Source organism: Xenopus laevis, chromosome 7L (assembly GCF_017654675.1).
Source record: "Xenopus laevis strain J_2021 chromosome 7L, Xenopus_laevis_v10.1, whole genome shotgun sequence".
Classification (NCBI taxonomy): Eukaryota; Metazoa; Chordata; class Amphibia; order Anura; family Pipidae; genus Xenopus; species Xenopus laevis.
Window position 1 is genome coordinate 128,512,912 of NC_054383.1, and position 27,997 is coordinate 128,540,908.

Consider the following 27,997-nt stretch of genomic DNA (forward strand, 5'->3'; position numbering starts at 1 on the left):
TTCACTCTGCCTGTGTGTGCTGAAGAGATAGTGTAGGGAGAGAGCTGCTGCCTGTTAGTGATTTCAGGGACAGTTGAAAGTTTGCTGGCTAGTAATCGTTTTGATACTGCTCTGTTATTGGAGGGACAGAAGTCTGCAGGGGTTTGAGGGACATTTAAGCTTAGGTAGCTTTGCTGGCTAGTAATCTACCTTCTACTGCAGTGCTCTGTATGTAGCTGCAGTGGGCAGCTGTCCTGCTTCTGATCTCATCTGCTGACTGCTGCAATAACAGTAGTCCTTGTAAGGACTGCTTTTATTTATTTTTTTGTTGTTTTACTACTACTACTACTACTACTATAAGAGCCCAGTGCTATTAGTCTAGCAGTGTTGGGGAGTGGGACTGGTGTGCTAATCTGCTGCTCCTAGTAGTTCAGCAGCACCAACTTTAATTTTTTTTTTTAATATTCATTTTTTTTTTATTTTACTTTTTTTTATTTTACTACCGCTGTAGTAGTGTATAAGTTGACCTTTTAGGCATTATTTGCCCTGTAGGCATTTTTTGCCCAGTGTGTTATTCAACCAACTGCCATCTAGCTGTGTGACCTTGTTCACATTCTGTCTAAATATCCATAATATTACCGTCTCCAGAAAAAACACCGGAGTGACTTTTTTCAAGCAGCCATAATATATTTTACGTAATCCGTATCCATCGCTGTATTAGTGTATAAATTGACCTTTTAGGCATTATTTGCCCTGTAGGCATTTTTTGCCCAGTGTGTTATTCAACCAACTGCCATCTAGCTGTGTGACCTTGTTCACATTCTGTCTAAATATCCATAATATTACCGTCTCCAGAAAAAACACCGGAGTGACTTTTTTCAAGCAGCCATAATATATTTTACGTAATTCGTATCCATCGCTGTATTAGTGTATAAATTGACCTTTTAGGCATTATTTGCCCTGTAGGCATTTTTTGCCCAGTGTGTTATTCAACCAACTGCCATCTAGCTGTGTGACCTTGTTCACATTCTGTCTAAATATCCATAATATTACCGTCTCCAGAAAAAACACCGGAGTGACTTTTTTCAAGCAGCATTCATATATTTTACGTAATCCGTATCCACCGCTGTAGTAGTGTATACGTTGATCTTGTGGGCAGTATTTGCACAGTGTTTTCTTCAAACCGCCATCTAGCTGTGTGAGCTTGTTCACATTTTGTCTAAATATTGATAATATTATCGTCTCTAGAAAAACCACTTGAGTTACTTTTTTTCAAGCAGCATTCATATATTTTACGTAATCCGTATCCACCGCTGTAGTAGTGTATACGTTGACCTTGTAGGCATTATTTGCACAGTGTTTTCTTCAAACCGCCATCTAGCTGTGTGAGCTTGTTCACATTTTGTCTAAATATTGATAATATTATCGTCTCTAGAAAACCACTTGAGTTACTTTTTTTCAAGCAGCATTCATATATTTTACGTAATCCGTATCCACCGCTGTAGTAGTGTATACGTTGACCTTGTAGGCATTATTTGCACAGTGTTTTCTTCAAACCGCCATCTAGCTGTGTGAGCTTGTTCACATTTTGTCTAAATATTGATAATATTATCGTCTCTAGAAAAACCACTTGAGTTACTTTTTTTCAAACAGCATTCATATATTTTACGTAATCCGTATCCACCGCTGTAGTAGTGTATACGTTGACCTTGTAGGCATTATTTGCACAGTGTTTTCTTCAAACCGCCATCTAGCTGTGTGAGCTTGTTCACATTTGTCTAAATATTGATAATATTATCGTCTCTAGAAAAACCACTTGAGTTACTTTTTTTCAAGCAGCATTCATATATTTTACGTAATCCGTATCCACCGCTGTAGTAGTGTATACGTTGATCTTGTAGGCATTATTTGCACACTGTTTTCTTCAAACTGCCATCTAGCTGTGTGTATTATCGTTTCCAGAAAAACCAACTGAGTTTTTGTTGTTGTTGTTTTTTTAAAAATAATGCCAGGCAAAGGCAGGCCGCCACGCAGAGGCCGTGCTAGGGGCCGTGCTGCTATGCAATCCTGTGGCCCTAGCAAATTGCCCAGTTTTAAAAAGCCAATGACCCTGAACTCCCAAAATGCTGAAGAGGTAGTTGACTGGCTTACACAGCACACCCCATCCTCTACCGTTTCTAACTTTACCACAACATCCTCCTCATCCTCCACTGCTATGGCCACCCCACGAACAAGAAAAGCGAAGCACCGGGAGAATTCAGTAAAATGTAAAAAAAAATGAAATTTTATTCAATATACATGTAAAAACCAGTTACAGCAGCAACCCGTGGCTGCCCGCTTAACGCGTTTCGTGGCGTCCTGCCACTTCATCAGAAGCTTCTGATGAAGTGGCAGGACGCCACGAAACGCGTTAAGCGGGCAGCCACGGGTTGCTGCTGTAACTGGTTTTTACATGTATATTGAATAAAATTTCATTTTTTTTTACATTTTACTGAATTCTCCCGGTGCTTCGCTTTTCTTGTTCCTGGAATTCTTGTGACCGTGTGGGATGGCGGCTAGCTGTACAGCACGTCTGAATTCAGTGTCCGGTAAGTGCTCCCACTAAAACATACTTTTTATGGCCACCCCACGTAACACTTCCTCCACCACCGGTGCCCCTTCTTCACTGGAGTCAGAGGAGTTATTTTCCCATGAGTTTCTTGAACTGAGTAATGCGCAACCATTATTGCCAGAAGAAGATGAAGGAGATGAGGACGTTACACCAGATTTAATTCTGGCAGAGAACACGATAGAGATGGACATAATGAGTGATGAGGAGGAGGTCCCCGCTGCTGCTTCCTTCTGTGATGTGTCAGAAGAAATTGATGCATCTGAGGAGAATGATGATGAGGAGATTGATGTTTTGTGGGTGCCTAGTAGAAGAGAGCAAGAGGAGGGTAGTTCAGATGGAGAGACGGAGAGTCAGAGAGGCAGTAGGAGAATAAGACTTAGAAGAAGCAGGGAGGACAGCCCGCAGGGATCAGTAGGGCAACAACATGTATCGGCACCTGTGTTCAGCCGGCCAACGCACCCGCCATTGCCGCCAATGCCGCCAACTTCTACTGTTACCGCCAGATCGCACACTTCCAAAAAGTCAGCAGTGTGGGATTTTTTTAATGTGTGTGCCTCTGACAAAAGCATTGTAATTTGCAATGAGTGCAGTCAGAAACTGAGCCTTGGTAAGCCCAACAGCCACATAGGTACAACTTCTATGCGAAGGCACATGAGCGGCAAGCACAAAGCACTTTGGGAGCAACACCTCAAAGGCAACAGGCAAACTAAAAGCCACACTCCTTCTGGTCCAGCATCTTACTGCTCTACCTCTGCTCTCCTTGACCCGTCTGAACCACCCTCCACTCCGCCTTCCACCTTGACCACCTGTTCCCATTCCCAGTCATCTGCCACCAGCCAAGTTTCTGTGAAGGCCATGTTTGAGCGTAAGAAGCCAATGTCTGACTGTCACCCCCTTGCCCGGCGTCTGACAGCTGACTTGTCTGCACTCTTAGCCCGCCAGCTTTTACCATACCAGCTGGTGGACTCTGAGGGCCTTCCGCAAATTTGTAGCAATTGGGACACCGCAGTGGAAGGTACCCAGCCGCAATTTTTTTTCTAAAAAGGGAATACCACACCTGTACCAACATGTGCAGAGCCAAGTTACCGCATCTCTGTCACTTAGTGTTGGGCCAAAGGTCCATATGACTACTGACGCATGGTCCTCCAAGCATGGTCAGGGCAGGTATGTCACCTACACTGCCCACTGGGTGAACTTGGTAATGGCTGGGAAGCAGGGAATGGGTAGCTCAACAACAACAGTGGAGTTGGTGTCACCGCCACGGATTGCACGCGGTTCTGCCACCACCTCTACTCCTCCATCGCTCTCTACCTCGTCTTCTTCCTCTTCTTCTTCTTACTCTGCTGCTGGGTCCTCCTTCTCCTCCTCCACACCTGTGCACCCCCAGCTCCCCCTAGGCTATTCGACGTGCCAGGTACGCCGTTGTCACGCTGTCTTGGGGATGACGTGCCTGGAAAGCAAAAACCATACCGGATCTGTACTCCTGTCATCTCTGCAGTCACAGGCCGATCGGTGGCTGACCCCACACCAACTGCAGATCGGAAAAGTGGTGTGTGACAATGGAAGCAATCTGTTGGCAGTGTTGAGACTGGGCAATTTAACACATGTGCCCTGCATGGCACATGTGTTAAATTTAATAGTCCAACGTTTTGTCTCCAAGTACCCAGGATTCCAGGACGTTCTCACCCAGTCCAGAAAGGTGTCGGCCCATTTCAGACGTTCCTACACAGCCATGGCACGCCTTGCTGACATTCAGCAGCGGCTACAACATGCCAGTCAGGCATTTGATTTCTGACAGCCAGACTCGCTGGAATTCAACGCTCCTTATGTTGGAACGTCTGCTGCAACAACAAAGGGCCGTCAACGAGTACCTTTTTGAACTGGGTGGTAGGACTGGATCTGCAGAGCTGGGGATTTTTTTCCCCCGTTACTGGGTGCTTATGCGCGATGCCTGCAGGCTCATGCGACCTTTTGAAGAGGTGACAAATATGGTCAGTCGCACCGAAGGCACCATCAGCGACCTAATACCCTTCGCTTTCTTCCTGGAGCGTGCCGTGCGACGAGTGACAGATGAGGCTGTAGACCAGCGTGACGAGGAGCTGGAAGCGCGCGATTTCTGGTCGGAATCACCAGAACGAACCCAGGCACCTGCTGCAACGCAGGGAGAGGTGCCAGAAGTGGAGTCAGAGGAGGAAGGTGGCTTTGTGGAGGAGGAGGAGGAGGACCAACAGGAGCAGGCTTCCCAGGGGGCTAGTGGTGACCTTTTGGGGACCCCTGGTCTTGTACGTGGCTGGGGGGAGGAGACCGTGGATGATGCAGTCCTTGATAATGAGGAAGCGGAGATGGATAGCTCTGCATCCAACCTTGTGAGAATGGGGTCTTTCATGCTGTCATGCCTGTTGAAGGACCCCCGTATCAAGAGGCTTAAGGAGAAGGACCTGTACTGGGTCGCAACGCTACTAGACCCTCGGTACAAGCATAAAGTGTCAGAAATGTTACCAACATACCACAAGTCCGAAAAGATGCGGCATTTACAAACCAGCCTGCAAAACATGTTGTACAATGCTTTTAAGGGTGATGTCACTTCAGGAACTCATCAACATTCCAGGGGCAGAGGTGCCAGTAATCCTGCCACGAGCACACCTGCAAGGACAAAGCCCTTTGGCCAGTCTGTAACGTCAGACATGCAAATGTTTTTCTGTCCAAGGCAGCGCCACAACCCTTCTGGATCCACCCTCAAAGAACGCCTCGACCGGCAGGTAGCGGACTACCTGGCATTAACTGCAGATATCGACACTCTGAGGAGCGATGAACCCCTGGACTACTGGGTGTGCAGGCTTGATCAGTGGCCAGAGCTGTCACAATTTGCCATGAACCTCTTGTCTTGCCCAGCCTCAAGTGTGCTCTCAGAAAGGACCTTCAGTGCAGCAGGAGGGATTGTAACTGAGAAGAGAACTCGCCTAGGTCACAAAAGTGTCGATTACCTGACCTTTATTAAAATGAATGAGGGGTGGATCTCGGAGGGTTACTGCACGCCGGAAGACTTGTTCTGACTTCTATGCAGCTGTCCTTCTCTTCAAGCCTCATGACTCCACACACAGCTGTCCTTTAGCGTCCTCCTCCCTCCGCCACCGTTACAAACTAGGGTGCAAACCCTACTGGTTTAATTTTTTCTGGCCTCTGTGCTTCAGTGGCTGCAACCAAAAAAACTGGGCAAACAATGTCTACAAGGTCAACGTATGGCAAAAAATGACTATTTTCAGCATTTATATGGCATATTTTTTCTGGCAACTGTGCTTCAGTGGCTGCGTCCAAAAAAATGCATATTTTCTGCATTTATATGGCATAATTTTTCTGGCCTCTGTGCTTCAGTGGCTGCAACCAAAAAAATTTATATTTTCAGCATTTATATGGCATAATTTTTCTGGCCTCTGTGCTTCAGTGGCTGCAACCAAAAAAAATTATATTTTCAGCATTTATATGGCATAATTTTTCTGGCCTCTGTGCTTCAGTGGCTGCAACCAAAAAAATTTATATTTTCAGCATTTATATGGCATAATTTTTCTGGCCTCTGTGCTTCAGTGGCTGCAACCAAAAAAATTTATATTTTCAGCATTTATATGGCATAATTTTTCTGGCAACTGTGCTTCAGTGGCTGCGACCAAAAAAATGACTATTTTCAGCATTTATATGGCATATTTTTTCTGGCCTCTGTGCTTCAGTGGCTGCGGCCAAAAAAACTGGGCAAACAATGCCTACAAGGTCAACGACGTTGACCTTGTAGGCATTGTTTGCCCAGTTTTTTTGGCCGCAGCCACTGAAGCACAGAGGCCAGAAAAAATATGCCATATAAATGCTGAAAATAGTCATTTTTTGCCATACGTTGACTCAACGTATATGGCAAAAAATTACTATTTTCAGCATTTATATGGCATATTTTTTCTGGCAACTGTGCTTCAGTGGCTGCGACCAAAAAAACTGGGCAAACAATGCCTACAAGGTCAACGTATGGCAAAAAATGACTATTTTCAGCATTTATATGGCATATTTTTTCTGGCAACTGTGCTTCAGTGGCTGCAACCAAAAAAACTGGGCAAACAATGTCTACAAGGTCAACGTATGGCGAAAAATTACTATTTTCAGCATTTATATGGCATATTTTTTCTGGCAACTGTGCTTCAGTGGCTGCGTCCAAAAAAACTGGGCAAACAATGCCTACAAGGTCAACGTATGGCAGTTGTTTAAAGAGAACAGTAGATTACTAGCCAGCAAAGCTACCTAAGCTAAAATGTCCCTCAAATCCCTGCAGACTTCTGTCCCTCCAATACAGAGCAGTATCAAGCAGATTACTAGCCAGCAAACTTACTATCATCTGTCCCTGAAATCACTAACAGCTCTCCCCCTACACTATCTCTTCCAAGCACACACAGGCAGATTTTTCAGATACATTTTTGCCCTTGATCCCCCTCTGGCATGCCACTGTCCAGGTCGTTGCACCCTTTAAACAACTTTAAAATCATTTTTCTGGCCAGAAATGTCTTTTTTAGATGTTAAAGTTCGCCTTCCCATTGAAGTCTATGGGGTTCGCGAACCGTTCGCGAACCGCTCGCATTTTTGCGCAAGTTCGCGAATATGTTCGCGAACTTTTTTTCCGACGTTCGCTACATCCCTAATGTTGACTGGTTCAGGAACAGACATGTAATTTTCCCATTTCTTTTTTCTGGAACTTTAGTTGTAATCAATGAGTGAAAATATGACTTGAAGGAGAAGCAAAGCTTAACAAGCAATGAGGCTAGAAATGCTACACATTGGAATTCTATACTATACTTTGGCAATAAAAAATCTGTGTATCAGATGCCCCAGTAGCGTCTTCTTCTCTGCTGATTCCCAGCACATGCTCTGTGCTGCTGTCACTTACCTTACCTATTCACAATATACTGTATATATATATATATATATATATATATATATATATATATATATATATATATATATATATATATAATATAATATAAAAGTCAATATGCAAGGCTGATTAGTAATTAATCCATATGTAATGGGGCTAACCATGGCTAGCAGCCATCCATCACAGCCATAAGAAAATACACAACCTTTGCTGCAAGAAGACATGGGGTACAGTGATACAATGAACTAGAGCAGATTTGCTCCCAACTGTCTCACTATAACACATTGGTTCCTTCTGATCTATTCCTGAATGCTCCAATTCGCTAATTGGTGCATGCTCACCCAGATACCACAAATACTCACTCCTTGTTGGGACAACAGGTTGTCCTTGCTGTCCTCTTTATTTCACTTCTTAAGTGAGCTCACAACACACTGATATCCAATTACTATATCTAAGAATCTCATCCAGGTTTAAATGGGGGGGGGGGGTTGGTGCCGTAGTGGAAATAAGACAGTGAGGCTGACAAGGGGAGTACTAAGGAGGAGACATGAGAATTGGTTGACATTTCCAGGTCAGGGGCAGGCAGTATAGGTTCAAGGTCGAGTAACAGGCATAGATCAGGACTTGCAGCAAATATTTGTTTTTTCTGGGGTAGAATATGGTGAATAAGCTCGGGTAGCCCAAACTGTGTGATGGACAATCATGTTTGGAAGTGTCCTTTGTGGCAAGTTGAAATGATTCACATGAGTGTATATAGAATGAAGCTAAGTTTAGATAGACAGGGGTCTGTGAGGTCCAAGATGAGAAGACCTACCTTATTCTCCACTGAGTGTTTGTATTGACATTAATACAACAGTGTTAAACTCAGCTGTAATAATTCCAGACATAGCAATAATAATGGTGAAGACTCTAAAAAAACGTGATGCCCCACAACCACCTAGGGTTGCCCAAAGCAGTGAGCAGTCATCATGTCAATAGGCATTACATTTGGGAGTAAGTGCTTATTTGTTTTTCAATATGTTTATGCAATCCAACCTGAAAGGCAGAGAGAGTGAAATAAAGGGTCAATAATAATTTGTTTTGGTGGATATTTATGGCATTAAAGAGGAATAAAACATTACTTTTGTGTAATGTAACCTTCTTAAGGGGAACAGAGGCCCCTGCACCAATGTTATATATGTCTACATAGTTTACATAGTGACACTTGCTTTGTTCACCCTTCATTCCATTTGTCACTAGCCAACGTTCCATGCCAGTAAGGCAACATGTACATTTATTTCTTCAGGTTGCTCCTCACTGGTTTGAACAGGTTAAACAGGTTTGGAAGAAGCATCTGATTTGTCTCCATATTTAGTTCAACACTGACTCAATGGGTAGAACTACAGACTTCTTTAATGTTTCCTTGAAGTTGTCAGCAGTGAAGAGGTAAAGTAATGGGGTAAAGCAATAATTGAAACAGATAAACACTGTGGTGAGGACCATCATTATATCCACAGTAGTTTTATGGAATCTGCCTTCTTCAATGGTTATTCCATACCATAAATGATAGGGGAACCAGGATACAAAGAAAGATGTTACAGCTATAAATATGATCTTGTAAGGTTTACTTGATCTGGCCAGATTTGCCTTCTTCATCCTGAGAGCAATTCTGACATAGCAAACAGTGATTATAGCAAACGGCAGTAGGAAGCCCAATATTAGGCGAAAGCTGAACATCACCCATCTCAGTTGTATTGCTGAGTTTTGTGGAATTGATCCAGAAAGTGTATAATCATTGTAGCAAATGGCAGTTGTATTGTCCTCCAGTAGGCGTGTCTGGCGAAAAGCAAAATATGGGGAGCAAAACAAAATGGCCAACCCCCATATACAAATGCAGATGGTAGATGCATAGCGGTTATTCATGTGTCCTCTGTACCAGACTGGGTGGCAGACAAAACTGTAGCGATCGAGGCTGATTACAGTGAGAGAGAAAACAGATGTATACATAACTGCAGAAAAGAGTGAGTGAATGGACTTACATAGGAAGGATCCCATAATCCAATGGGGATCTGTTAGCAAATACACAGCAAGGAATGGCATTATGAATGTAAAAAGTAAATTAGATAAAATTAAATGTAAAAACCAAGTGGTGTTGATACTCTTGGGCATCCTGAATCCGAGGACCCAGAGGTAAAGGGTGTTCACAACCAGCCCAAACAGATTGCTCACAAGTAAGATCACTGTAGATAAGATATTGGCATTTGGGATTGTTGTGTAGGTCGTTTCAGTGTAAATTTGAAACGTCACTCCTGTTGCCCCAGACATTGTAAACTAGACACAGAAGAAAAACAGATGAAAATTAGAAAAAGAAAATTGCAGACCTGTAAGTCTGACAACCAAGGGGTTATTTACCAAACCTTGATGTTGTGTGGTTGAGTTTTTTGTGGGTAATAACTCCCATTTTTTGAGATGTTTAATACCCAGAAGATCTCAAACCTCTAGAGATCATGTAGAAGTCAACGGCAGATGTCCGTTTTGTATTGTGAAGATATTGTAATCTGCATTGGGTTTAGTCCGATAATCTGAAAAATTCTAGGTTTTTGGGCAATAACCCCAAAAAATTTGAAAGATTTGGGCATCAAATCTGAGTTTTTTCCCGACCCGACTTTTTTGAGTTATTTCATTGATACAATCGTGGATGGGAGTTTGGTCGGATTTGTTTTAATGGAAATATGAGATAAATTCAAGTTATAGTAAATAACCCCCCAAGTATTGACTTTTTTTAAAGGGATAAAAAGAAATAAAAATGTTATGCATGTGTTGACATGGGTTTATTAATAATCATATTTACAATTGCTTATAAATCGGTAAGTTGCAAAATGAATTAGGCTATAGCAGTTTTTTTTTTGCTTCAGAGTGATAGAGTTGCTAGTTAATTCAAAAAAATATGTTGTGTAAGATTTAGGAGTTGTAGAGCTGTTAGCCAACTATAAAGCTGTCCCACTGAGCCCATTAGTTCTCTCTAGACATTAAGAAAAAACATAATTACACATAGAAACGAATTCACCAATGAAAATTCTACTGACCAAAAATGTAATTACAGATGGAAGAGAATCGACCAATGAGAATGCTGATTCCCAGCACTATGTCATCCATCTTGCTCTTATCCTACATACAGAGATTATTGTGCCATTTTGGGGTCATTATATGACACTGGAATCAAACATGGGGATAAAGGACAGACTTGTTCAGTGCTGGGAATTGTGCTTAATGTTTCCAAATCCAAATGCAGGAACAAAGACCATGGAGCCAGATTTATACAGATCAGCTGGGATTCTCATTGGAGGATTATTTTGGATTCTAATGTTGCTGTGGACCTTGGAGAGCTGGGTAAAAGTTTGTGTGCAATATTAAGCATTCAACCCTCATTGCTGGACTACAGCTCCCTGTATGCCTTAATATTATATTTGGGATTTGAAGTCCAGCAACAACTGAATAAAGTGGGGTTGAGCAGTACCATGCAGCAAGGTTTAATGTTCCTTTAAATATAATTCAATTGCTAAATGAATGTGTTTAAATAATGATCTATTGGTTTCATCAATAGTTTAAAGAAATGCTGGAAAAAAGTCTGAAATAATCGGACGATTCGGGTTTTTGCTACATTTTCTTATTTGATTAATTTGAGTTTCTTTTATTAATAAATAAGGTCAAATCGGGCATGGGAAATTGGTTGTAGTTTTTTGAATAACATAATGAGATAAATTCTAAGTTTAGTAAATAACCCCCTTATTGTTTTCACTTACAAGGAGTCATATAAATAGAATTTCATATGATTTCTCACTTTTTAAAAATCTACCTAAGTTGGAGGCAAAATAGAAAATTCAATACAACTAGTAAAATACACAAAAACAGGTTCCAAATCATTAGCCAGGTATAGCGGCTACATACTTATTAATGCTTTCATTTGGCCAAACTGTAATTTATCTGTGATAAATAACTGAAAGCCCCAATATTTTGGGATTATTTTGTACTTTTATAATTCCACACTCCTACCTTGTAATAGTAGAGCTCTCAAGGTGATTCTTGTGTTGCTTCAATGTGAGTATTTCCTAGTGAAGCTTCGGATGTCTTGTTTCACAGTGGTAGTAATTTCCTGGCCAATGCCCAAAAATGCCCAAAATCTGCTGACGAGAGCCAGACATGTACTACGTCTATGGAAAAATGTACTGTTACTATTATCAGTTTGAGGAAATGTGACTTAAATTAACCCACATACACACCCACACATTCTCTTACTCCTGCTTATCAGACCAACAATGGGACCAACACAAAGGTCTGTTGTCAGTATTCATTTTATTTTAAAGAAATAATTTTTCGTGGAAATGTTCGTGCAGAGAAAAATTTAGTTGCCAAGTGTTACCCCAAAAAGGGGGCAAATATAAAAAATCAGGTTCATTGAAGGAGAGTCACTGTGGTTATTTAGGTTTAGGAGGAAAAGATCTGACCATGACCAGGAACAGATATTTTTCTCAGTCACTTCTTGAGCTTAGGCGCCCACTCACAATATCGGTGTGTATACAATTTTAAAATTGTATTACTCGTTACTAATGTAAAGCTAATGAACAGTCATGAGTCTGTCCAGTTTTGCTTTTCCAAAACTTTTGAGAAACTGCTGAAAAATTATCCCTGATTTTTAGTGATTTTTCAGTGATTTCAGCAGCTCATGATGATAATATTATAAAAGGGTGGTAAAATTTTTCTGAGTTTCACTGTATTTTGTCCAAAAACATGAACTTGTTTAATAGTTAGAGCTGACGCTTTTCCTACTGCCATCCCTGGACAGCTGTGATAAGATCAGCAACATAAAGTAAAAAATATTACTATCATGCTGGAATCCTGGGTAAAAGTGCTGCATTGGGGTAAAAATATGGAGTTTTTGTGTTTAGACTTATGTTATTATGTGCTCTTCTGTGTCAGCTCCAAGGCAAACAAACTTTCTGTCCAGTTTTCAAGTGAAATTTGTTTTGCAAAATGCAAATAGTTTGGTATTTAGAAGTATAATGGCTGCCAAGCCCTGTAGCACTGGAACCAGTTCAGACAGCAGAAACAAACATATCTATGTAGATTCACGTGTCTATATAATCTCATACAAGGAGGGCTTTATATTTATAGAAAGCTAAATGCCCATGCAAATACTGCCCAACATCATCATCTTTTACTATTTGCCTGTATTGTTAGTACAAGCCACTTCTCCTTTCTGAAGAACACTGATGAAAAGCTAATGAGACCAACTCTAGCTGGGGCACTGTGGCTGTTATGCGTCAGCATTCACACCACAAACTTAAACTACTGTAACCCTTGTCCTTAATAGCTTTATCCAGCTGTTCTCTGGGCAGAAGCAAACCCTCTCTTTCAGCTGGGCCCTTGCAAGGTGATAGAGAAAAGGTTGTAGGAAACTGAACTGCAACATCTACATAAGAACTTTGAGAAATGAGCGGGTACCTGTGATTCTTAACCAAAAAGTGATTCAGTATATTAATTCGTGAGGTAACAATAAATAGATAATTATCACAAAGAGTAAGCACTTTTATATAGGACTAGGCATCAGGCCCGGACTGATAATGTATCAGTTCGGGCAAATGCCCGAGGGGCCGCTCTACCCTGCATTCTAGTGGGCCGCCGCTGCCTAATTAGATGCGGTGCTCGCTGCACTTGCCAGCTAGTAATCACTCACACCAACGTACACGGCACGGTGGGACCAGCTAATTAACTTATCTTTCAGCCCCGCACCACGGACGGTAGGAGCTTTTACTTTCTCTTCCTCCCCCTCCCGTTTGCAGTCCTACCAGTGCCTGTGAACGTTTCGGAACTCCCTGTCATTGCTGATCTATTCATGCTCCTGACTCTGACTTCTGTTATCCTGTGAAAGAGATAGACGCAAGCAGGCACGCAGCAGAAGTCTGACCCCGTGACCTAGGAGGAAGTGATCAGCAGTGACAGAAGAATTTGAAGCCCCCCACTAACTGAACATCCATGCTGCACTGAAGCCGAGTTATAAATTATTGTAAGAGCCGGCTGTAAACTTTATGTTTATGATGAGGGGAGTTTATGATTTTGGAATTATATTTACAGAAAAGGAGAGGCTAACAAAGAGCAAACAGTAGTATATCGGATTCTTTTATTCTAAAATGAATTTAAAATTATACAGTACCCTTGAGGTGCATCAATCAGTGTTTCGTGTTTAGTGTAATCGATTCAATACTAACTTAGCGACCAATTAATTTGTCGATAAAAACCATCAATTAATTTATTAATTCATTAATCAATTTGTAGTTCATTAATTAAAGTACCTGTGCTTCAATATACAATCAATTAACTATGAATTCATTTTAGATCATCAAACAATTAAGGTGCCAGTGCTAATAAATATCAATTTTAAAAATGATTTTTTTTAAAATAGCTTTTAACCATTTGCAAGCAAAATAATAGAAATAAAAGAGATTGAAAAGGAAAATAGGAGAGGCTGCCAAACAGAATGCAGTGTTTAGTTTAAAGACAGAGCAGGGAAATCATAAACTTAATCAATGTGGGGCAAACAGGTGAGAAGGGACGAAAAAAAGGGAGGTGAGTGGGAGGCAAATCAAGAATAATGACAAATGCAGAGATTAAACGAAGAATGTTATTTGACCTAGTGAGTATTTATATATTTTCTTTCATTAGTATTGCTGAACAGTAGCCTAACCTACCTAACTGCTAGTTGATCCGGAGGAAGGCAAAAAACCTTCTTTACTGACTGTGAGGTGCTGACTTAGGAAAAACCATTTCAAGCTGGCAAACCACTGGTGCTGCCTTCTACTTGTCTTTTTAACTGCTGTATTGCTCTGTGGTCTTAGTAGGGTTGGGGTGGAGATTAAGAGCTTAGCAGAAGAAGCAACATGTAAAAGTGGGGAGATATAAAGCTTTTGGGCAAGGGTACAAAAATACACTTATGTATTATAAGGGATAATGAACCCCCTACTGTAAATAAATAAATATATATATATATATATATATATATATATATATATATATATATATTCAACCAACGTAGAGCCGGCACTCTCGAATAAAGTGTTCATTTGCCTGGGTGCACAATCAATAAATTATCTCCATATTTTATATATACATATATAAAATATATGTGTGTATGTGTAAAACACCAGCATGCATTTACGTGTGGGCTGCTTTAATTTTTTTGCCTGGGCTGCTTTTTACTCCCAGTCCGGCCCTGCTAGGCATCAACAGAGGAGAGAACTTAAGTTGTGATGGATTAGTCTCAACTCCAAGGTACACCTCCATATAGTGGGTCCTTTCTAGGGACGGCTGAATTTTTTCGCCATGATTCGATGCGAAAATGAAGCCCATAGACTTGTATGGTGGCGTATGGTGTCGTGCGTCAAATAAAAAAGACGCGAGTAAAAAAAAAAATTGACGCCCAATGGCGGCGAATTTTTGGCAAAACTTAATGGGTCAAATTCGCCCATCCCTAGACTCCTCTCCAGTGGAAGCTTTGCAGGGGTAAACTAACCTGAGCCCATTTCCAGTCAGTTGTCCCTGCACTAAAGCAGGTGTTGCCTTAAAATACTAACTGCCCACTAACACTGCTCTTGCTAAGCTGCCAGTTTAACACACAATTCCTATGAGTTTGCTATGCCAGTAACTGTTATCCATGGGTCCCTTTTCACAGACTTTGACCATCACATGTTGACTGGTTCAAGAACAGACATGCAATTTTCCCATTTCTTTTTTCTTTGACAAGACATCTGGAACTTTAGTCGTAATCAATGTGTGAAAATATGACTTGAAGAAGAAGGAAAGCTCAACAAGCAATGAGGCTAGAAATGCTACACATTGTGATTCTATACTAACTAAGTGAAGCTTTTTGTGCCCATAGTATGAAATAAAAAAAGCTCCATCTTGCTCCAAATACAGCAATGTTTACAAAAATGGCAGCAGTGGATGGCACACTGGCATATTCTGAAATGCCCCCAATTTGTTTATTATTTGCACACAAAGACTAGAGAGAGCCATAGACCAAAAGATGTTGAAGAACCCTGTACTTACAATGGATTTTTAATTCTGTGCCACTTAACGCTCTTGTACTTACAATTTCCAAGTTATTGTAAATTTGCGCCACGATCGAAGTAGTTCAGTAACACACACAGCTTCTGATGCTTCATAATATTAAATGTACCTTATAGTTACTCAAAAAAGTTCATCACTAATTCTGTTGGATTACCCCAAGTACTTGCCACATATTCAAACATGTTAAGGCAAGATTTCAAATATGTATTAAGAGCCCACTGGCTCCAGTGAAGAAATAAAATAGAATAATTACAGGAATTTTTGATTTTTGGTTCAATGCATTTTTGGGTGCCTCTATGTAATAACTTGAGTTTATGCAATATAACTGATCGGTTGTTTTCATAGTTTCAAATATCCATCAAATATCCAAAGTTGTTCCTTCAAGGTGTTTTAACGGCAAGTTATATATGGAAATCCCTGCATTGTTTTTTCTGGGGTAGAATATGGTGAATAAGCTCGGGTAGCCCCAACTGTGTGATGGACAACCATGTTTGGAAGTGACCTTTGTAGCCAGATGAAATGATTCACATGTTGTAAATATGGATGAGGCTAAGTTTAGTTTTATAGTCTATGAGATAAGGGTAAGGTTCATCCAAAGTCAGACAGGGGTTTGTGAGGTCCAAGATGAGAAGATGACCTACTTTATTCTCCACTAAGTGCTTGTATTGACATTAATGCAGCAGTGATAAACTCAGATGTAATACTTCCAGACATAGCAATAACAATGGTGAAGACTCTAAAAAAATTTGATGCCCCACAACCACCTAGGGTTGCCCAAAGCAGTGAGCAGTCAAACTGTCAATAAGCATACAATTTGGTGGTAAGTGTGGTGATATCACTCCAACGTGCAGTACAGCAGTAAAGAGTGACTGAAGTTTATAACAGCAGAAGTCCCATGACTGAGGGCAGCTGGCAAACTGACAATATATCTAGCCCCATGTCAGATTTCCCAATTAAATATAAAAAAATATGTTTGCTCTTTTGAGGAAACTGATTTTAGTGCAGAATTCTACTGGAGCAGCACTATTAACTGATGCATTTTGATTTTTTTTCCCAGGACAGTATAACTATAAGGTTATAATTCACTTTAGTGTTTGCAGTCAATAAGGGCAGCTAGTATATTAGTTTACAAAGTGACAATTGCTTTGTTCACCCTTTATTCCATTTGTCACTACCCAATGTACCATGCCAGTAAGGCTACATGTAGGGTTGCCACCTGGCCAGTATTTTACCGGCCTAGCCGGTAAAAATACCTGCCAAGGCCGGGGCCGGTATTACAAATTTACCGGCAATGTAACTGCCGGTAAATTTGTAATACGATTAAAAAGAGGCCTGCCCCCAATCCCCTGGAACTTAGCTTTTCTTGTGCTTCTTTTGGTGTCCGTGGCGCAGCCCCTCCCCTTTTGACGTCACGGCCTGCCCATTTTGATGTCACAGCCCGCCCCTTTGTGTCCCCGCCCTCCACCAGCCGGTAAAGAATTTTAAAAAAGGTGGCAACCCTAGCTACATGTACATTTATTTCTTCAGGTTGCTCCTCACTGGTTTGATCAGGTTAAACAGGTTTGGAAGAAGCATCTGATTTGTCTCCATATTTAGTTAAACACTGACTCAATGGGTGGAAGTACAGACTTCTTTAATGTCTCCTTGAAGTTGTCAGCATTGAAGAGGTAAAGTAATGGGGTAAAGCAATAATTAAAACAGATAAACACTGTGGTGAAGACCATCATTATATCCACAGGAGTTTTATGGAATCTGCCTTCTTCAATGGTTATTCCATACCATAAATGATAGGGGAACCAGGATACAAAGAAAGATGTTACAGCTATAAATATGATCTTGTAAGGTTTACTTGATCTGGCCAGATTTGCCTTCTTCATCCTGAGAGCAATTCTGACTAGAGATGTCGCGAACTGTTCGCCGGCGAACTTGTTCGCGCGAACATCGGGTGTTCGCGCTCGCCGGAAGTTCGCGAACGTCGCGCGACGTTCGCCATTTTGGGTTCGCCATTGTTGGCGCTTTTTTTTGCCCTCTCACCCCAGACCAGCAGGTACATGGCAGCCAATCAGGAAGCTCTCCCCTGGACCACTCCCCTTCCCTATAAAAACCGAAGCCCTGCAGCGTTTTTTCACTCTGCCTGTGTGTGCTGAAGAGATAGTGTAGGGAGAGAGCTGCTGCCTGTTAGTGATTTCAGGGACAGTTGAAAGTTTGCTGGCTAGTAATCGTTTTGATACTGCTCTGTTATTGGAGGGACAGAAGTCTGCAGGGGTTTGAGGGACATTTAAGCTTAGGTAGCTTTGCTGGCTAGTAATCTACCTTCTACTGCAGTGCTCTGTATGTAGCTGCTGTGGGCAGCTGTCTGTCCTGCTGCTGATCTCTCATCTGCATCTGTTCTTCAAACCACTGCCACCTAGCTGTGTGAGCTTTTTCACATTCTGTCTAAATATCAATAATAATACCGTCTCCAGAAACACCACCTGAGTGACGTAGTGTGATTTCTGCCCTTTACAGCACAAAACGCAGCGCTGTGTCAACAATGGATTTTTTAGAAACATATTTGCCCTTGATCCCCCTCTGGCATGCCACTGTCCAGGTCGTTGCACCCTTTAAACAACTTTAAAATCATTTTTCTGGCCAGAAATGTCTTTTCTAGCTTTTAAAATTCGCCTTCCCATTGAAGTCTATGGGGTTCGCAACGTTCGCGAACCGTTCGCATTTTTGTCCGGACGTTCGCGAACATGTTCGCGAACATTTTTTCCGACGTTCGCTACATCCCTAATTCTGACATAGCAAACAGTGATTACAGCAAACGGCAGTAGGAAGCCCAATATTAGGCGAAAGCTGAACATGACCCATCTCAGTTGTATTGCTGAGTTTTGTGGAATTGATCCAGAAAGTGTATAATCATTGTAGCAAATGGCAGTTGTATTGTCCTCCAGCAGGCGTGTCTGGCGAAATGCAAAATATGGGGAGCAAAACAAAATGGCCAACCCCCATATACAAATGCAGATGGTAGATGCATAGCGGTTATTCATGTGTCCTCTGTACCAGACTGGGTGGCAGACAAAACTGTAGCGATCGAGGCTGATTACAGTGAGAGAGAAAACAGATGTAAACATAACTGCAGAAAAGAGTGAGTGAATGGACTTACATAGGAAGGATCCCATAATCCAATGGGGATCTGTTATCAAATACACAGCAAGGAATGGCATTATGAATGTAAAAAGTAAATTAGATAAAATTAAATGTAAAAACCAAGTGGTGTTGATACTCTTGGGCATCCTGAATCCGAGGACCCAGAGGTAAAGGGTGTTCACAACCAGCCCAAACAGATTGCTCACAAGTAAGATCACTGTAGATAAGATATTGGCAGTTGGGATATCTGTGTAGGTCGTTTCAGTTGTTGTGTTCATTTGAAACTTCACTCCTGTTGCCCCAGACATTGTAAACTAGACACAGAAGAAACATTAAAACATATAAAAGTGAGGAAAGTAGGTAAGAAACATCTGTCCTTGTCATTGCAGACTACTTGTATAGCAACACGTGACAATATTTCTAAACAGGACTACGGCAGACAATCTGTCTGATACAAATAACATCCACACACACATTTTAGAGGAGTTAAAGTACCATAACCGATGAGACTGTGCAACAAATTATTGACATAAAAAGTTTGGTAAGGTGAAAATTAGAGAAAGAAAATTTCAGACCTCTAAGTCTGACACCACAGGGGTTATTTACTAAACCTCGATTTTGTCAGGTCGAGTTTTTTGGGTAAAAACTTTTTTCTCGTGGAAAATAAACTCACATTTTTTGGGATTTATTATATCCCGAAACTGCTAAAAGTCTGAACCCAAAAATCTGCTATTTCAAATCCTCAGAGGTCATATAGAAGTCATTTTTGCATTTTGAAGATTTTCCAATCTGCACTGGGGTTCGTCCAATAATCCGAAAAATTCAGGGTTTTGGGCAACATTAGGGTATCAAATCCTAGAGTTTTTGCTCAATTTTATTGACTTTTCCCGACCCAACTTTTTTGAGTTATTTTATTGATAAATAAGATAGAATTGTGGATGGGAGTTTGGCTGGATTTGTTTTAATATAAATACGAGATAAATTTGAGTTTTAGTAAATAACCTCCCAAGTGTTGACTTTTTTTTAAAAAGGATACAAGAAATAAAAATGTTAGGGATAATAAATGCATGTGTCAAAGTGGATTTATAAATAATTAGATGAACAACTGAATTTTTCCTTATAACGTTGGTGAGTTGCAAATTGAATCTGGCTTTTTGGGGCAAAAACTCAAATTTTTCCTAAATAAAAAAAAAAACTCAAATTTTTCGAGATGTATTATTACCCGATGCTGCAAGAAGCCAGAATCTGAAATCCACCATCTCAGACCTGTTGAAGTCCTGTATAAGTCAATGGGAGAGGCACCTATCCCAATTTGAAGATATCATGGTTTGCACTGGTAAGCCCGATAATCAGAAAAAATCTTAGTTTTTAGGCAAAAATATTAAAGAATTGGCAATCTGGGAGAAAATTCAGAAAAAATCAGAAGTTTTAGGTTTTCACTCAATTTTATAATTTGATTTTTCCTGATCCAATTAATTTGATGTTTTTTTATTAATAAATTACGGTCATGGGAGTTTGTGGTTTTTGAAATAAAATAATGAGATAAATTTGGAGTTTAGTAAATAACCCCCTAATTGTTTTCACTTCAAAGGAGACATTTGGGGGCCGATTCACTAACTTCGAGTGAAGGATTCGAAGGTAAAAAACTTTGAATTTCAAATTTTTTTTGGGCTACTTCGACCATCAAATGGGCTACTTCGACCTTCGACTACTACTACGACTTCGAATGGAAGGATTCGTAGTAAAAATCGTTCGACTATTCGACCATTCGATAGTCGAAGTACTGTCTCTTTTAAAAAAACTTCGACCCCCTAGTGCGCCATCTAAAAGCTACCGAAGTCAATGTTAGCCTATGGGGAAGGTCCCCATAGGCTTGCCTAACTTTTTTTGATCGAAGGATATTCCTTCGATCGTTGGATTAAAATCCTTCGAATCGTTGATTCGAAGGATTTTATCGTTCGATTGAAGGAATTATCCTTCGATCGTTCGATCGAACTATCTACGCTAAATCCTTCGACTTCGATATTCGAAGTCGAAGGATTTTAATTCCTAGTCGAATATCGAGGGTTAATTAACCCTCGATATTCGACCCTTAGTGAATCGGCCCCATAAATACAATTTGATACGATTTCTCACTTTGAAAATCAGCCTTTCTGTTTCCCTTCAGTGGGAGGCCGAATAGAAAGTTCAATACAATTAGTAAAATAAACACACACAGGTTAAAAATCATTGGCCAAGTATAACGGCTACATAATTGTTAATTCTTTCACTTGGCCGTCTCTGTGATTAGAGGACACCATTCCCTGGTTATATATGAAGAATAACTGAAAAGCCCCAATAGTTTGGGATTATTTTGCACTGTTATAATTTCACACTCCTACCTTGGAATAGTAGAGCTCTCAGGGTGATGCTTGTGTTGCTTTAGTGGGAGAGTTTTCTAGTGATGCTTCAGATGTAGCGTTTCAGAGTGGTAAAAATTTCAGGGTTTTTTGTTTTTGTCTTGGCCAATGCCCAAAAATGCCCAAATCTGCTGACGAGAGCCCGACGTTCTACATCTATGGAAAAATGTACTGTTACTATTATCAGTTTGGGGAAATGTGACTTAAATCAACCCACATACACACCCACACATCCGATCACTCCAGTTTATCAGAGCGTAGATGGGACCAACACAAAGGTCAGTATTTTTTTTAGTGTAAAGAAATTATTTTTCATAAAAAGGTTTATGTAGAGAATGGATTCAAAAATTCAGTCACCAAGTGTTACACCAAAAAGGGGGCAAATATGAAAAACCGTTTCTTCTGGAGGAGAGTCACTGTGGTTATTTAGGTTTAGTTGGAAAGATCTGACCATGACCAGGAACAGACATTTTTCTCAGACAGTTCTTGAGCTTAGGGACCCACTCACAATGCGACTGTGTATACATTATAAAATTGTATTACTCGTTACTAATACAGGTATGGGATATGTTATCCATAAACCCATTATCCAGAAAGCTCCGAATTATGGAAAAACCGTCTCCCACAAACCATTTTATCCAAATACTCCACATTTTTAAAGACTTTTTCTATGTAATAATAGCATAGTACCTTGTACTTCATCCAAACTTTATGTTTATGATGAATCCTTACTGGAAGTAAAACAATTCTAGTTGATTTATTTAGGGGCACATTTACCTAGGGTCGAATATCGAGGGCTAATTAACCCTCAATATTCGACTGCCGAATTAAAATCCTTCAACTTCGAATATCGAAGTCGAAGGATTTTGCGTAATTCTTTCGATCGAAGGAATAATCGTTCGATCGAACGATTAAATCCTTCGAATCGAAAGATTTCGAAGGATTTCAATCCATTGATCAAAGGATTATCCTTCGATCAGAAAAGTGTTAGCAAGCGACCTTCCCCATAGGCTAATATTGGCCTCGGTAGGTTTTAGGTGGCGAACTAGGGAGTCGAAGAAATTTTTAAAGAGAAAGTACTTTGATTATCAAATGGTCGAATATTCAAACAATTTTTAGTTCGAATCATTCGTTTCGAAGTCGAAGGTCATAGTCGAAGTAGCCAATTCGATGGTCGAAGTAGCCAAAAAAACCATTCCAAAATCGAATTTTTTTTCCTCTATTTTCCTCTATTCCTTCACTCGAGCTTAGTGAATGGGCCCCTAAATGTTTACAAGATTTTCTAGTAGATTTAAGGTATGAAGATCCAAATTATGGAAAGATCCCTCATCCGGAAAACTCCAGGTTCTGAGCATTCTGGATAGCAGATCCCATATCTGTATAGGGCTGGTGACTAGTGATGAGCGAGTCTGTCCCATTTTGCTTCTCCAAAATTTTTTTGAAACTGCTCAAAACTTAGTGAAAATTCAAAAAATTAGCAAAACGCATGGGGGCAGATTTACTAAAAGGCGCAGTGGCTGTCACTAGCGAAAATTTTGCCAAAACAGCAATTTGTAGGGACATCGTCAATTTACTAAAAGGAGTATTCACTGGCGTAAAAGCTCAATGAAGTTAAGAGCCCTTTCACCAGGTGAATTTTTACTCAGACAAACAATCGTTTTCATCAAAGTTCAAACCCTTTTCACCAGAGTCTGTTTTGCCAGACTGTACATTTTTTAACCATTTGAAGATCATGACACATTTGTTTTAGGGTGGGCTCATGTCTAAGGCATTTGTCATCTCCTTTGTCTTTATTTTGCTTCCTTGGACATGTGTTATAATTAGTGCCCACTTCCAGCAATTTCACCATCTCTAATAAAGACATATACGACCTATATGTACCCGCCATATTTAAGTGTGTTAATGAAGTTTTGCTAGGAAGAAAGTAACGATAGCGAACATTCGATTAGAAATGTCTGCACTGACGAATTCATTTGCCAAGATGAAACTTCACATTTTGATAAATAAGCGTATTTTTTGCAAATTAACATGAGCAAGTTGCGCAAAGTGTGGCGGAGCCTTCTGAGGTGAAAATTCTTTAGTAAATTGACCCCATTGATGTCAATATGCAACAAAACTGTTTTACCAAGCATCAGTTTGTTACTCACACAACTTTTTTCTCACAGTAAATTTTTTCGCATTTAATTTTTGCCACAATTTAGCAATTCAAAAAGAATTTTGCAGCGAATCCATGCCTGGCAAAAAAAAATTGCCCACCACTACTGGTGAAGATCTGAGCTGGTAAAGTACGTTAATGTATAAAGTTAAGCTTTTCTTGTCATATTCTAGGGGTTCACATAGTCAGTAAGTTTGGCTCTGCCAGTTCAGATAAGCTTGATGCCAGTGCTATTCTTAATAGAGGTAAATATCAGATGTAAAAGGGCTTCCTCAAAAAAATAGCACTGTCATAGGGTCTCCAATAAGATATTATTATAATCACTGGGGGCTGCCTAACACCACCCTGTGAGTATACCTTCTCCTTTAACCCCTTTATTTTATTACACCACTGTGTTCTATGGGTTAGAGCTCAGCAGCAGCACTGAGGTCTAACACCCCTCTGAATCATTAAGCCACTAAGATAACTGCAATGGAAAGAAAGAAGTCGAGTCCACTGAGGTTTTTGCACCTTCATAAATGTGTTGCTGAGACTGTCACGCATGATGGTAAAACTCAAAAACTATTTGTTATTGGGCTTCATAGTCAGAACGATGAATAGAAAAGCTCATGAATCAAAAGAACAGCAAAAAAGAATAATAGTAATGATAAAAGTCTCGCATTAATTAGTACAGCATTGATGGTACATCTCCAGCATACGGAATACTGATGAGCAGTCTCTTTAATTAGGCATGTTATGGGCACACTTGACTTAATAGGGCTTATTTATAAACTTCATGCAGCCCCTAATGATTTGCACAGTGACCATATTTTGTTTATATTTTTAATTTTGGGCAAAGGTGTATTTAACGTGCAATCATAATTGTGAATTTTTATTCACACTGGGATTGTTCTTAAGAGCATATTCTTATCTAAATATGGCATAATTGTGAAATGTATGCGCACTCTCTGCGTTCGAGTTTACGCCACAACTCACACAACAAAAAATTGCTGAACAGATTACACATATTGCAAATTTATATTCACAAAATGACTGTTGACAACTAGCGGCTGATTCACTAAGGGTCGAATATCGAGGGTTAATTAACCCTCGATATTCAACTGGGAATTGAAATCCTTCGAATATCCAAAACTCGAATTTTGGCGCCCACGTCAATTCGCGTCAAAAGTCAGCCTTAAAGTCAATGGGTGTCAGAATAGTATTGACGCATGTCAGTTTTGACGCAATCAACTTTTCCGAACAGTCCAAATTTTTTTGACGCCGGCAAATTTTCGCTGGAGTTTCGCAAATTTATTCGCCTGCGCCGAAACTCAGAAATTCGCAGCGAATTCACGCCTGGCCAATTTATTCGCCCATCACTAGCCAGAAGAAAAAACGCCCACTGACTTTAATGCATTTGGAGAAAAAAAATCACTTTAGGAAAAAACGCCCATTGACTTTAATGGGCGTAAAAACGCCCATAGACTTCAATGCATTTCATGAAATATTGCTGGTTCGCAAATTTTTTCTCAATTTCGCAAATTTTTCGGCAAAGCTAAACGGGACAGATTTGCTCATCACTATATACTCTCCACCTAGTGGCAGGAGTCAACATCTGTTGTTCTTTTCTTATATATGGGTTGGCCTAATATACTGTATGTAAACAAATAACTTTAAATAGTATTAACCCTTTAAGTGCCAGCAGAATTTCACATTTTGGTTACGCGAAATGCCAGCCGTTTTTGAAACATTTTGTGCTCTCTCACTTTAGGGGCATTTTCTGAGGGGAAACCTATAGTTTACCTAGGAAAACTATACATTGTTTTTTTCGGTAGAAACTGAGCTTTCTAAATCTGCCTGAGTTTTCATGTATTTCCACCTGTGCAAAAAAATTTATAGTGCTAAATACCAAAAAAAAATGAAAAATTACCATTTTTCATCGTATATCAATTTATACCAGAAAAATATTTCATTTTACGGATGAAAATCCAACTGATTTGGAAAGCCTTATGTCTCTCGAACGTGCCAATACCAGATATGTATAGTTTTAGGGAGATTTAGGATTTCTGTACAGCAAAAACTCCCGGCAGTATATTACCGAATTTTGAAAGCACTAAGGCAGAAAACGGCATGCTTTAGATTCCAAGGCAAAAAATCCTGAAACTGTAGGTTTACCCCAGAAAACCATACATTTTTGAAAAGTACACATTCTGCCGATTACAAAATGGGTAACTATGTCTCTCTACTCCCAACTACCAAACATAAAAGCTTGTCTGAACATAGCGGTTTTTCAACAAAAAATTCAAAATTCTGAAAAATCATTTCAAAGGTTTTATTATCCAAAACTATATTAGGTACCAAGAAAAAGCACCTGAAATATGATTGCCAGGGGTCCACTAACAGTTTGATACCCATTATGTATAGGTTTACCAAAGTATCTGGCATTTAGAGACACCAATATGAAGTTAGCACATCCAAATTGTTCAGGACTTTACTTCAGCTACTGAGAAATCAACACATTGACTGCATTTTTTGTGGGGTAAAAACACAGAAATATATGTTTACCCCCCAAACCCATATATTTTTGGAAAGTACACATTCTACTGAATCTAAAATGGGTACCCATGCCTTTCTGCTCCAAACTACTGAGTCGCAAGGCTTTCCCAGAATTGTCGGTTTTGGTGAAATATCTGAAAATTGCCTCAAACCTTCAACTTCCCAGCACCATATCGCCCATGTATCATTACGTACTAAGAAAAAGCACCCTAAATATGATTGCCAGGGTTCCTCTGAACATTTTGGTGGTCATTGTTCATAAGTTTACCAAAGTATCTGGCATTTAGAGGCCCCAAAATGAAGTTAGCGCATACAAACAGTCCCGTGGGTAACTTCAGCTAATGAAAGATCAACACATTGACTGCATTTTTGTGGGGTAAAAACACAGAAATATATGTTTACCCCCCAAAACCCATATATTTTTGGAAAGTACACATTCTACTGAATCTAAAATGGGTACCCATGCCTTTCTGCTCCAAACTACTGAGTCACAAGGCTTTCCCACAATTGTCGGTTTTGGTGAAATATCTGAAAATTGCCTCAAAGCTTCAACTTCCCAGCACCATATCACCCATGTACTGTATCGTTACGCACCAAGAAAAAGCACCCTAAATATGATTGCCAGGGTTCCTCCGAACAGTTTGGTGGCCATTGTTCATAGGTTTACCAAAGTATCTGGCATTTAGAGGCCCCAAAATGAAGTTAGTGCATACAAATAGTCCTGTGGGTAACTTCAGCTAATGAAAGATCAACACATTGACTGCATTTTTGTGGGGTAAAAACACAGAAATATATGTTTACCCCCCAAACCCATATATTTTTGGAAAGTACACATTCTACTGAATCTAAAATGGGTACCCATGCCTTTCTGCTCCAAACTACTGAGTCGCAAGGCTTTCCCAAAGTTGTCGGTTTTGGTGAAATATCTGAAAATTGCCTCAAAGCTTCAACTTCCCAGCACCATATCACCCATGTGTCATTACGTACTAAGAAAAAGCACCCTAAATATGATTGCCAGGGTTCCTCTGAACATTTTGGTGGCCATTGTTCATAAGTTTACCAAAGTATATGGCATTTAGAGGCCCCAAAATGAAGTTAGCACATACAAATTGTCCTGTGGGTAACTTCAGCTAATGAAAAATCAACACATTGACTGCATTTTTGTGGGGTAAAAACACAGAAATATATGTTTACCCCCCAACCCCATATATTTTTGGAAAGTACACATTCTACAGAATCTAAAATGGGTACCCATGCCTTTCTGCTCCAAACTACTGAGTCGCAAGGCTTTGCCAAATTTGGCGGTTTTGGTGAAATATCTGGAAATTGCCTCAAAGCTTCAACTTTCCAGCATCGTATTGTCCATGTATCATTACCAGCATAAAGCATCCTAAATATAAATAAATATGGGTCTACTAAACAGTTTGATGCCCAATGTGCATAGATATACCAAACTATGTGGCGCACAGAGACCCCCAAATGACAATATGTATAGACATTTTCACGGCTGACGCGCTGGCTGCTGCAATATAACCACCCGGTGTGTGTATTATGCGACATTAGACCACCTAACAGTACAGAGACCCCAGAAAACCATATATTTTCAGAAAGTACACATTCTGACGAATCCAATATGGGTAAATAGGTGTTTCTACTGCAAACTGCCAAACTGCAAAGCAATGCTGAACATAACGGTTTTTATCAAATTTCTGAAAATCGTCACAAAGCTTGAATTTTACCCCATTATATGCCCCACATTTCGTAACTTATCAGTATAAAACATCCTAAATATGAACGCCAGGGGTCTACTAAACACTTTGATGCCCAATATGCATAGATATACCAAACTATGTGGCGCACAGAGACCCCCAAATGACAATAGTATATATACATTTTCACGGCTGACGCGCGCTGGCTGCTGCAATATAAGCACCTGGTGTGTGTAATATGCGACATTAGACCCCCCCTAACAGTACAGAGACCCCAGAAAACCATATATTTTCAGAAAGTACACATTCTGACGAATCCAATATGGGTAAATATGTGTTCCTACTGCAAACTGCCAAACTGCAAAGCATTGCTGAAAGTAACGGTTTTTATCAAATTTCTGAAAATCGTCACAAAGCTTGAATTTTAGTCCATTATATGCCCCACATTTCGTAACGTATCAGCATAAA

The 27,997-nt window shown here is 40.1% G+C and overlaps 3 protein-coding genes across 3 annotated transcripts in view; 1 reads left to right on the forward strand and 2 right to left on the reverse strand.

The window, feature by feature from the left end:
• Window positions 1–27,997, forward strand: part of LOC108697058 (chemokine-like receptor 1) — a 160,284-nt gene that overhangs the window by 106,597 nt on the left and 25,690 nt on the right. The gene's annotated exons all lie outside the window — the stretch shown is intronic.
• LOC121395649 (probable G-protein coupled receptor 33) lies at window positions 8,001–11,648 on the reverse strand. Its single transcript, XM_041569699.1, has 2 exons — window positions 11,529–11,648; window positions 8,001–9,806 (listed from the first exon to the last, which is right to left on the reverse strand). Exon 2 carries the CDS (start codon window positions 9,798–9,800, stop codon window positions 8,847–8,849), a length of 954 nt encoding a protein of 317 aa, XP_041425633.1. The 5' UTR covers window positions 9,801–9,806; window positions 11,529–11,648; the 3' UTR covers window positions 8,001–8,846.
• Window positions 12,274–19,038, reverse strand: LOC121395512 (probable G-protein coupled receptor 33). The gene is made up of 2 exons (XM_041569090.1): window positions 18,383–19,038; window positions 12,274–12,318 (listed from the first exon to the last, which is right to left on the reverse strand). The coding sequence occupies exons 1-2, from the start codon at window positions 19,007–19,009 to the stop codon at window positions 12,274–12,276; spliced, it is 672 nt and encodes a 223-aa protein (XP_041425024.1). The 5' UTR covers window positions 19,010–19,038.

Coding starts and splice junctions, on each gene's coding strand:
- LOC121395649 (XM_041569699.1), bottom strand. CDS start 9,800: ATGTCTGGGGCAACAGGAGTGACGTTTCAAATTTACACTGAAACGACC.
- LOC121395512 (XM_041569090.1), bottom strand. CDS start 19,009: ATGAACACAACAACTGAAACGACCTACACAGATATCCCAACTGCCAAT. Junction 12,319..18,382: donor CTGTAATCACTGTTTGCTAT/GTCAGAATTAGG, acceptor ATCTTATCACAG/CTGTCCAGGGATGGCAGTAG.